This window comes from Kryptolebias marmoratus, linkage group LG4 (assembly GCF_001649575.2).
Source record: "Kryptolebias marmoratus isolate JLee-2015 linkage group LG4, ASM164957v2, whole genome shotgun sequence".
NCBI lineage: Eukaryota > Metazoa > Chordata > Actinopteri > Cyprinodontiformes > Rivulidae > Kryptolebias > Kryptolebias marmoratus.
Window position 1 is genome coordinate 18,181,786 of NC_051433.1, and position 11,541 is coordinate 18,193,326.

The 11,541-nt window shown below is 42.7% G+C and overlaps 2 protein-coding genes across 4 annotated transcripts in view; both read right to left on the bottom strand.

Annotated features, from left to right (window-relative positions):
* The window catches only part of LOC108239873 (tensin-2), a 34,923-nt gene extending 30,399 nt beyond the window's left edge, over positions 1 to 4,524 (bottom strand). For both annotated transcript variants that reach the window (XM_017422891.3, XM_017422890.3), the window contains exon 1: positions 4,220 to 4,524. In XM_017422891.3, the coding sequence (XP_017278380.1) occupies positions 4,220 to 4,336 (117 nt within the window). In that variant the 5' untranslated portion in view covers positions 4,337 to 4,524. The remainder of the gene's footprint in view (positions 1 to 4,219) is intronic.
* Positions 4,525 to 7,357: 2,833 nt separating this feature from the next.
* The window catches only part of eif4ba (eukaryotic translation initiation factor 4Ba), a 13,589-nt gene continuing 9,405 nt past the window's right edge, over positions 7,358 to 11,541 (bottom strand). The window contains exons 11-15 of one of the 2 annotated variants that reach the window (XM_017422901.3): positions 10,762 to 11,020; positions 10,597 to 10,634; positions 9,559 to 9,691; positions 8,572 to 8,644; positions 7,358 to 8,327 (exon numbers count right to left, since the gene is read on the bottom strand). In XM_017422901.3, coding sequence (XP_017278390.1) covers positions 8,250 to 8,327; positions 8,572 to 8,644; positions 9,559 to 9,691; positions 10,597 to 10,634; positions 10,762 to 11,020 — 581 coding nt within the window. In that variant the 3' untranslated portion in view covers positions 7,358 to 8,249. The remainder of the gene's footprint in view (positions 8,328 to 8,571; positions 8,645 to 9,558; positions 9,692 to 10,596; positions 10,635 to 10,761; positions 11,021 to 11,541) is intronic. The other variant, XM_017422902.3, reaches the window with a different exon arrangement.

Below are 11,541 nucleotides of genomic sequence, written 5' to 3' on the forward strand. Positions count from 1 at the left end.
AGAGCATGCACAATTCTGGTCTGATTTTAGACCCCATTAGCTTTGGCAGCCATTTTGATTTTTAAAATTTTGCATTCAGCAAGTGATGGAGCTCTATCTCACCTGCTACCACACCAAATTCCATCTCAATATGTCCACAAATGACCGAATGGAAACATGTAGACACTTTAAGGAGTAAGAAACAGCCAAAATTAGCATTAGCAGGCTAATATATGCTTTTGAATATATGAATTTTGATTCTTTTTTAGGCATCTCAATTTCTCAGAAATGAAGTTTTTACCCAAACTTGAGATCTGAGCAACTATTAGTTTTTAGGCAACAGATTGTTTTTATAAAAGCAAATTGTTTCATTAAGTAAAATCATCTGCTTCATCGCATAAATTTGCTTTAGAAGAGCTCAATGTGATCAGGTAATACTGATATGTTGCAATCATTCATCACTCAACGCAAAAAAACCAAATCTGATTTAACACTGAGAACGACTCAAGGGTTCCCCCGAGTGGACAAAGTGTTGTACTGCAACTGAGACTGACGTCTTTCCAACCGAGGACCCATAAATCAGAGGTTTATGGGAATAAAAACTGTCTGAAAATGTAAAAGTGTTTGAAGTTTTAGTTTTGACCAGATCAGAAAATCCTTTTCTGATCACATCTAATCTTATATTCAACAGGGAATTAAGTTTGAAGCAGTTTTTGTCATGAAATGGGGTCTCTGTGTTAGTCTTTGGTGTTTGAGTCATTTCTCCTTCTCTTCCTTTTAAGTCTGGAATAGTTTTGGTTATTTTGTTATATCCTTGGCTTTTGTTCTTCTAATACTAGATGTTGTCAGCGCTCCCCACACACCTGTTTTTGGTCTGTTATCCTCAGTTAATTGTCAGATCGTCTGCTGTAATAATCTTCGGTTGCTACCCGTTTGCCTTCGTGTTGGTTTGCTTTGATCCAAGTTTGCTCCAGGATTTGCTGCCTGCATTCGGGTTCATTCATTAATGGCTTTAGTAAAATCTTTTCCAGTGGGATGAAAAGCTGGAGTTGTATATGATGAAGCAGATTGTATGGCTGTGATTCATCGGCAAGGACAGGAGATAAAGAATATTTAGCAAATGTCAAATTAATTTTGATCAAGTGTCTTTTTATCGCGAAGGTGCAGCGATAATGTTTTTGCCTGTGTCTGTTTGTTACCAAAATATCCCATGAACCACTGGATGAATTTTTACTGAATGTTCATCTTCAACTGATTAACTGTTGGACCCAGCAAGATTCAAGACGTCCTCCACAGCCAACCAACCCTAAAAAACACAAAGATTGCAACAATTTTATAATTTTTACAGATGTTGCGCTAAAATTTGATGTGATAGTATCTGAAAATTATCCACAACACATGCTTTAAGCATGACATCTCACAATAAAGCATGAGCTCACAAGCATAATGTTTTGTTTTTTTTCCTGATTGCAACTTTGTCAATTCTCAGCATAAGATGAAAAAAAGAAGAAGCAAACAGTAAGAGAGGACACATCATTAGGAACATGTGTCGCATCAGGAACACACAGTCAAACAGCTGCAAACTGTTGGTTGATTCACATTTACTCCTTTAAGCTTTTAGCTACCAGCAAAACAAACCCATCTCTATCTGAGTGGACACTCAGACTCCAGAAGCTCCCAGGAGTATCGGCAGAGTTGCGTTATTGCGCTGCAGAATAAAAGAACCCCACCCGGTTTTGTTTTTTCGCAGCCAAACGTTGTGTCATCCTCCAAGCATCTCTGACCACTAACAAGAGCGAGACAGAACTTCTTCCACATCTAACGTGAGGACGAACGGAGAGGGGTTAGGCAACAATCGCTGCTGCATAATGGATTTGTTTGTTTCTGGAAGGGAGCAGCAGTGGGGCTGCGATCGATTTACACCGATGCTGATCATGTCGGCATGTTTACAGTCAGTTTTGACGAAATGATCGCCTGAACATGGAAATATCGGTTTCATTCACACACAAAAACACACGGAAACCTCAGTGTGTCCCTGAACTTCAACATACAGTCACACACATTCTGTAAATGAACAGTAACACACACACACACACCGTTGGCACTAAATGCCTCATTGCTTTTTTCAGTGGCATCTCACCTCACAAGTGATGACATGCTGGAGACCAGGAGTCACAACTTGATGCACACACACACACACACGCAGTCCACTCAGGAAGGGACGGGAGCAGGTGGTGAGCCAGGGGTGCGCTCCAGTTCTGGGTGGGTATTTATAAACCTGTGTGAGTCGGGGTCGTCACCTCTAAACTGCCATGAAAATGCTGGAAATAGGTGCAAGAATGAGAGCGTTGTTACGCCTGTGTGTGTGTGTGTGTGAACCAAACGTAGAGCTACGAGCTACATTAAAAAGACTTCCTTGCAGAAATTTCATTCCTGTCCACTTTTTATTAAGTCCACCCTATCATTGGGGACCATGCTATCATGATTTGGCACAGTCAAACACACACACACACACACACACATACATACTCAGAGCTGCTGAGGGATTTAATACCACACGTGGGGGGAACTGAAGTTTTGATGCAATCCTAAGGCCTCCCTCCAAGTTTTTTTTAAGCTACTCATTACAAAGTCATGAATAAAAATATAAAATAATATATAAAAAAATCATGAATAAAAAAACAAATCTGCACAATTTTTTTTCTCATAGCGTTGCTTCATGTGTACTTAAATTAAAAAACTTGTACAAATTTGCGACCCGATGCCACCTGTGTTTGTTTACCTCCAGAAACAGCCGAAGTGACTGAAGTTAGGTCAACAACAGCGACGTCCTCAGAAGACCTGTTTGAAATCGGTACGTTGTTGAGTGAAGTCCACAGAGAAAGGTTGAAATGATAAACTCAGAGGCCTACAAGAAGTTCGGAAAGGCCACTTGTGTCTGAATGCTGAGCTCTGTCTTCATGGCGCTCCGCCGCTCTGCTCGAGCCTCCATATTTGTTCCTGCCAGCTGTCTTACTCATTCTTTCGTGTTTAACAGCAGCAGATTTGCTCTCGTGTTTCCTCCAAAACGTCTCCTGTGAGATTCTAAGTTTGTCTGATATTGTCACATTTGTTTACCTCCACAGACTACAGACAGCCTGATGCAGGTCAATCATGTGACTCAACCTTTCACCTTATTTTCAGCCGAGTGCTTTGTTTACATTGAGTGCAGACCCTCATTTCAGAACTGCATGTCACTTTATTTGGAAAACTCCTGGAGTAAACTCTTTTAAACTACACCAATTCATATAATTCAGGATAACTTCTTTTTTTAGGTTTTATTTCATAGATTGCAATGAGTACCTTTAAACTCCCGTTTAGTAATTAATAAAACACTGGATTTGACTGTATTGAGTTGAAATGAATTATAAATGGGCCGGATCTGACCAGAGTTAATTGGAACTGAATTGTTGCAGAGCCTCCTAAGATGACTTTTTATATAAAAAAGAGAATGTCTGTGCTCCAAAAGGATCCAGACCATGATCTTCAGACTCGGTTCACACAGCCTGCGCTGTTTGGAGATATATTTCTGCTGAAATTCAGAAGGACACTCCTCCTCTCCACCTGTTTGTTCCGTGGCACTGATTTATCCTGACGCACAAACACTGGTGTGCAGAGCTTGGTGTTAAATCAACAGGGAGCTGTTTTTTTTTTTTTTCTTTCTGTAAAAGTCCTCTGGAGGTTTTATTCACATAGAGGGTGTCTTGCTCCTAAATCCAAACAGGCTCCTAAATAAACCCAGCAGACAGGAAGGCGGTGGGTCAGAACCAGACGGTAACTTATACCACTTCCTCTTGACGCCTGAGGGACATCATCAGCAGGTGATCAAGTGAATCAGCAGTTGTGCGCACATTTTCTTTCTCCACATTCACCACATATAAATCATTCATGCACAATAACAAAAATAATAATAATTGCAGTCACACAAAACAAGTTGATGAAATGTTTCCTTCCAGGGGCAGAACTGCTTTGAGGTCCAGGCCTGGTCTACAGTATTTAGGACACATAGTGATCATAGTGTGTGGTGTGTGTGACAATTAGCAGCCGTCATGTGAGAGATAAAGTTTTTGATCCGTTTGCAGACATGCCGGGTGAAAACAACCCGTCTCTGCTGACTGTCACAACTCCAAACACACGTTTCCCTTGATAAACCCAACAAGGTAAATTATCAGTAAAATGTAGCTGTATTTGTTGTTTTTACCTCAGCAAGCTGAAGGATTTCAGGATGCACCTCAGGGTCTGCCTTCATGGGGATTCCTCCAGGATCCATACCAGGTCCACGCTCCTTCATCCTGCCGCAGCTGTGGATGCAGCCCATTCCTCCGGCACACGGCTCCTTCACCTTGTGTGTTGGGAATCTTCTCAGTGCTTATCCGCTGCTGCGCTCCGGGAGGTCCCCCCTCTTCTCGTCCTCCTCCTCTAACAGCTCTTCATGTTTTCGAGTCTCGTTTATGTTTCCTAACATTTTCCTTCGCTCCCCCCCCCCCTCACCTCCCCTCCCTCACAGTGACTCCTCACACCTCTGTCCTTCCTTCTGGCAGCCTGTCCTGTCTTGAAACCAACCCCAGATGACTTTCAGCACACACACACACCCCCTGGACTCTCCTCTTACAACTCCCCCCTCAGAAGTGTCACCAAGACCTGACCCTCCACCCTCCTCCTACTCCTCCTCACTCTAAAAGCACCCCCCTCCCCCCCCCATTCACACTTGCCATGCACCTCCTTCTCTGCCTCTACAAACCTTTAAACACCCCCCTCCCTCGGTCTCCAAACCCACTCTGCCTCACTCCATCAGGCTCCTCTTCCTCTCTCTCTCTCTCTGCAGGGGAAAAGGGGGCAGCTGTTTTAGCTCGTTGATGTCAGGCCCTTCCCCTTTCCTTTGGCTTCATGTCAGCCCCTCTCTTGCTCCTCTTCCTCGTGGGGAAGACAGAACTCCTTTTACAGAGTTTGATAGCAGTGACCTCACCTCTCAGCTTGCTGTGAGCTTTCAGCCCTCTGCTTCCTTTTCTCCCCATTTCGAATCGCCCGCCTCCAAAGACGAAGGGCGATGATGTTTTTGTTCCCGCAGCGTTGGCAAAATTTCTCACAAACCACTGAGGAAATGTTACTGAAACTCAGAGAAAGATGTACATCTACAAGTGACTAACTTTTGGAGTCACACCAAATTAAGATGGCTGCCACAGCTAATCAGCCTTAGCCAACACAAATATGGTTTTACCTTTATACTGATACTTGCAAAATCACATCAGATTCTGCTTAATCCCCTTTGCAAAGTTTAACCCAAACAGCTACGACTTGGTCCCTTCTCAGCACAGGATGACCTCAGTTTAACACAGTAAAAGGTGGCGGGCGACATGCATTCCTTCAAGGATCACTCGGCCTTTCTGTTTTGCCGTACCTCTGGATGTAATTAACTCCACCACCCTGTTTGATAAAGCACATGAGACCAACATCAATTCCCGCTCTGCTTTTTTTTTTTTCCTCCACAGAAATGAAAACAATGATAAGCTCTGTGCTCAAATTTGATCTCCGCGCTCCTCGGCTCCATAAAATTCCTTCAGATTGCCACACGCTTCGTCTCTGTAGCTCACACACAACTGTGTTTTCCTCAAAGCGGGATCCCCAGACAGAATGCTGCTGTGAGATGGGAGGCTTTAAGGGCTGCGAGGGGAATATTTCTAACAATAGGCTCTTTCTGCAGGCATGTTTTTAGCCTCTTGGTCAGGCCGTACAAAGCAGTCTTTAGTTGAAAACAGACACATCCGAGATTGAGAGCTAAATTTGGATGCTGTTAGATGCAGTTTCTCCTAGGTTTTACATTTATTTTATGTAAAAATGGCAACGGTGATGGTTGGTAGGGGGTAAATAAATCACATAAACCTCCATGAAGTACTTGAGACTGGAGCTGATTTAAGATGGCAGCAGTCCACTTTGGTCTTGGCTGCTATTGGACTAGTCGTTAGCTCATCTGTCTGGTCAGAATTAAGCTATTTCTCCAAGCTAAGGTCATTCAAGGAGCTATCTACAACAGGTAAGATATTGTTCATAACCTTTTCACAGAAGCCCACTTCAAAAGATCTGATTATCCCTTTAAAGTTTTACATAGGCTCAATTTTTTTTTCTATATACCTCATAATACTGTTCAGACTTCAGAGCCAGCATATGTAATCGCCTTGAATCTGTTCGGGGTCCAATGAAATCTCAAAACTATCGAGGCATTCTGGAGCAAAATGGGCTGCTCAGTTTGTCTCAGCTGCAGGTCATAAAGTCATGAGTCCTCCAACAGAAATAAGACTCAAAACATTCAGCTAAAAACATCAAAAAATGAGCTTAGAAGAAATCATTGGTCTATTTTGAAGTGACCTTCTGAGCCCTGATCTAAATCCTGTTGAACATCTGGAGAAGGAACCCTTCAAACCTGAGACAGCTGGAGCAGTTCGTCCGTGAGGACTGGGACGAGACACCTGTGGGCAGGTGCAGAAGGCTCTGAGAATGACAGAAATCACTTGGTTGCCTCAGAAGGTTGTGCCACCTTTATTGGTTTGTTCTTTTAAAGTTGTTCACTGAACCAAAATTTAAAAGCACGGTCTGATTTTCATGAGGTGATTTGTAGCATTTCGTCCAGTTATTCCAGTAGTCTTTGTGGGTTTTTTCTGTTAAACGAAAGCGTTTAAACACATCTGACTGTATGCGTTATTAAAAGACAATTATGTTTCCTAGAGGGCCCAGGAGCAGTTTGTTTAATAGATCCTTAATATGAAACTGGAAGACAATTCATTAGAAACTCCTAAATCTGTTTCACCAACATAAAGCAGTTTTTTCAGTGACCAGCAAGTTTAACTCTACAGTTAAAAACGGCTTAATTACAAAGGATAAAGAAACCCCTTGGAGGTTTAAATACATACCCTTAGTGTGTGTGTGTGTGTAGGAAGCCCTCAGCAGGAACCCTCACCAGCTGCTACCAGGAGCCTGAGCCTCAGCTGAAGAAACACAGGAGCGGGGCTTCCTCAGACCACACCAGGAGAACAGTCAGGAAAATACTATTGTTGTTAAATATTTAAGTCTCATAAGTCGACATCCTGCTAGGATTCATGTCACGGTTGAGGTACAGCAACACCTCAACACCTGCGTAAGCAATAACCACATACTATTAGAAAGTATATAATCACTCCAATTTATTGGCAACTGGAAGACAAGCTCTCGCCACTTTATGGAAATCCTCAAACTCTACTTTAGATGAGGACTTTTCCCCTCGCGTGTGTGTGTCTCAGTGAGGAGGAGCGCAGGAAGAGTAAATGATTCAGACAGCTGCGAAGGTTTCACATAGCTGGAAACAAAGAGCATTCTGGGCTTTTAATTGATGTTCTTACGTCATCAGAAAAGTGTAGAAATACAGGGACAATCTGTACAACGACGGGGTGAAAAACAGTAATGGCACTTCATGGATTCTCGAGGAGAACCGAGTGGCAGCTGCTTTTCTTTCAGGCTTCAAATAAAAACGCAGCAGTCTCCCGTAGTCGACCTTCCTTGTAGTACTGAGCGTGGGAACAAGTTCAAATCAGTAATTGGACGAAAACATGATTCGTAAAAGGTTTTAAAATTAGTAGCCAAGTCGCAACATTCATGAGCGTTAGTACTGGAAGACAGGGTTCGTCAATAAATTTGCGGAGATTGATTTTATGATACCAAATCATTTACTAGTGGATACAAAGAGTTTGAAATAAATGTCTGCATTTGTCTAAAGAAGGATGCAAGTCAAATACTGCTCATTAAAAAAAAAAGGTTCACGCAGTAAGCTACATCTTCTGTTATTATATCCCACCTCACCACGCCTGCAATCCACAAATATACAAATTCGGTTTTCTTTCCTCACTTTTTCCGTTTATTTGTTACAATTAATTCAAATGTTGCCATCACTTCTCAATGTGTCATCTATTCCTCTTTTCCATTTAAAACAAGTCCAGTAGGAGACTATTCTTTAGAACCTGAAAAGTCCTGAAGGTGGGGCGGGGGAGGGAGGGAGGTTTGAAAGCAAAGGACAGGTTTGTGGGAGGAAAAAGGGAGGGGAGGGGAGGGAGCGGCGCCACCACCCCCCCCCAGAGCCACTTCCGTGTGAAAAGATGTTTTTTTTCTTTTTTCCATAAATTGTGAGATTTTTTTTTCTTTTTTCCGTTTTCCTGGAGTTTTGCCATTTTCTCCTCTTCTGGCGCTCTCGGGCCTCTTTTTGTCGTTTACTCCACCTCCTCCGCGTCCTCTCCCTGGTCACCGTCCATTAGCAAAGCGGCGTACTTGCTGGCTGAGCTGAACTTCTGATCGAAGCAAACACAAATAAGAGAAACATCCCTGAAGCAGCTTTGTATTAAAATTAGAAGAAAAAAATACATTGATATTCTAGTGCAAACCCAAGAAAGGCTATTTCACGATCTGTTTATACTTTGCTAAAAAGAGTAAATATATATAATGAGCACTAGTGTATAACAAACAGTACTTTAAGAAAAACAAAAAGCTACAGAAGTTTCGGCAGACTTTGATGTTTCCCGTCTGAAGACTTACAGGAGTCGGGGTTTCTTCGTATTTCTTTGGCTCTGGAGGAGGTCTGGCGTCTCGGTCTTTTTTGATGTCCTTTCTACAATCAGAACCAACACAAGACACCGCAAGTTAAACCTTGTTGTGGATCCTCAAAGCGCACACGCAGAACAAAACACACCAGAATAAAGGACCGCAAGTTGTGCTCATTTTCTCTCACTGTCAGAACAAACATCCCTGAAGACGTCTCACAGAGCAGTTTAACTCTGATACGACTCCTTTTCTGTGTTTAGTTATGGGGACTATAAAGATCTGGTTAAAGCCATAACAGCTGTTAAAATATGCAATTTTTTCAATGTTTTGTATTTGTGTATCATTTATGATAAAAAAATATCCAATAAATATGCATCATTCGCTACCAAATGTCTCCCTCAATATTTAACAAATGAGTGAAATCAGTCAATTAAGAGTCGTTTGTTCACTTCGGACAGTCTCGGCACAAGACAGATACTGAACTGGTAAAGTATTCCTCGGATGTAAACAGAGTCAGAGGGAGAGCGATGGAATCAGAGACGACGGGTCGAAAGAGAAATGGAGACTTAAAGCTGTGAGGACAGGAGTCGACACAAGCAGAGTCATGTTGGGGCAGGAAATCGAGCCGTGGAGAGCGTTAAGGCAAAAGTCGGGGCTAAGACTAGATAAAAACAAGATATTTCTAACTACTGATAGACGAATGTAGTTGTCAACAAAGGCAAGGAATATTTGTTGCTTTTAACACAATTTTTACAAAAACCCTGATGAGTTTGAGTTGCATTAACTCCCCAACAATCCTGTAATGATGCAGAAACTGTGACAGAAGCATAACAATTCAGATCAAAAACATTGGAAAAAAAAAAATCACATTTCGACAGCCACCCCATCTGCATGAGAAACAAAGACTAAGCCTAGAAATGTCCACAAAAAGCCCTCTCTGTCCCATTATTAACTTCAGAGTCCTGCTTCTTAATGGCTGACCTTTCTGGTTCCTTTTTCCGGTCTTTGCTGGACACTTCTCCTCGGCCCCGGCCAGCTCCAGGCCCCGCAGCAGGTGCCCCTCGTGTCCGTGGGGTCCCCCGGTCCCGTCGCACACCGTCGGCCTTGTTCTCATCTTAAAAGGAGAAGAAAGACAGCTGAGTTGGAAGTCGTTGGCTTTTCTGCAGCAAACAACAACAACAACAACAACAAAATGTCCGTGCCTGATGCTGGAATGAATGAGAGGGGAACAACTGTGTGATTAGAAGCTGAGCTGTGAACAACAAAATGACTACCTTTCAAATGTGGCGTAGGTTAGAAAAGCAAACCAATGACCCATTAGAGAAAGCTGGTTCTGATCGGCACTACAAATTAAAAAAAATACTGCTGGCTGCAGATTTTAGCTTGACAGTTTGCCCGAGAATGCAAAACGCCATAAAATGCTGATGATTTCACATTAATAAGAGGAGCTGAAATCAGTTTTTATTATTGTTATAGGCTATTATATCGTCATTATTAAACTGATAAATGACTGTCATATCATATACTGTCAGAGGCCAGGGTTAAGTACTGCTGTGAGGTGTATATTGACAGGTTTAAACATCTGGGAAACCTCAGTCACAATGGTTAACATTCAGTCAAAATTTAGATTATAAATTTAGAATTATAAACTAACTAAATATGGTTAGTTACATTACATAACATAACATAAATATCTGTTACACTCCCATTACATTTTCTCAACATAGCTTGTTGTCTCCTGAGCATAAGTGAAAACATTTGAGTGGTAACAGACTTACACAGGCAGAGTCGTTACATGAAGCTGGAAAATGTGCGAGAGGAAGCACATTTTTGCCAAATGGACAAAAGAAAATTGACAAAAACATGATTTTCTATTCAGTTTAAAGCACAGGGAGACAAACTGATGGAAAGTTCAGCAGCAACACGAAGCAGAGCCTGATTTAGACTCCAACACACCCTGAAACAGCCGCTTGAGGAGGGCGCTTAAAGCCACGCGATAAGATCGCTGGCAGAACTTACCCTTACCAGATTCCTTTTCATCCGCAGAACTTGAGGAACTAAAGAGGAACAAAGTTGGGAGGAGTGTTAACATAACGTAATTTGTAGAAAAACAAGCTCATAGCGCCACGCGAACCTTTGAATACCACAGTGCAGACGCGCGGCGTGCACCAGCTGTGCTCTCACCTGAACTTAGGAGGAGTGGAACTGCCTGGAGACACCGGAGAGACCGGATGTCGGGCGTCCCCCTCATTAGAGCCCGTGCTCACGGCGCTTCTTTTGGCCCATGCGTTCTCCTTAGGAGGAGGAGCAGGCATCACTTTGAGCGGCTCCTTCGTGGAGCTGGTGGAGGAGGGCCGTGGGGAGGAAGTAGGAGAAGAAGCCCCTTCTCTCCCGGAGAAGACCTCGTTCTCTCCAGAGCGCTCGCCATCTCGACATCTTGACCCTGGTGGACGAAAGGCGTTTTAGATAAACACTGAAAATGGTAAAAACGTGTTTATTCCAACCCTAAAAGACAGTCAAACTGTTGAAAACGGAGCATGATTTACAACTTTTATGTCAATAAAAAAAAAAGAACGAACACTTTAGATTTCAGTTCTAAAAAAGGTAAAAGCCGTGTCTTTAACTCTTCAGAGTCGACGGACGCGCCGGTGCGTCCAAGTCACATGACCGGTTTAAAACGCTTTAGCGGGAAAGATCCGCCCTCCCAGACACTTCGTTTTAATCTGTCTCGAAAGTCCAGACTTCAAGCTTTACACCAGTTTTTAAATCATCTCGATAGGCCAAGGAAAACCAGAGTTATGAGAAATTATTCCCGACACATATATTATTTTAAAAAATCATCGTCATATTTTCAGAGCGTTAGAGCGAGAAGCGCCAAAACCGGGAGAAAACTCCCCCATCCTCCGTCCGATCTCACCCCCAACCGAGCCGAATGAAAAAACAGCCCCTCCTCTCCAATCTGAC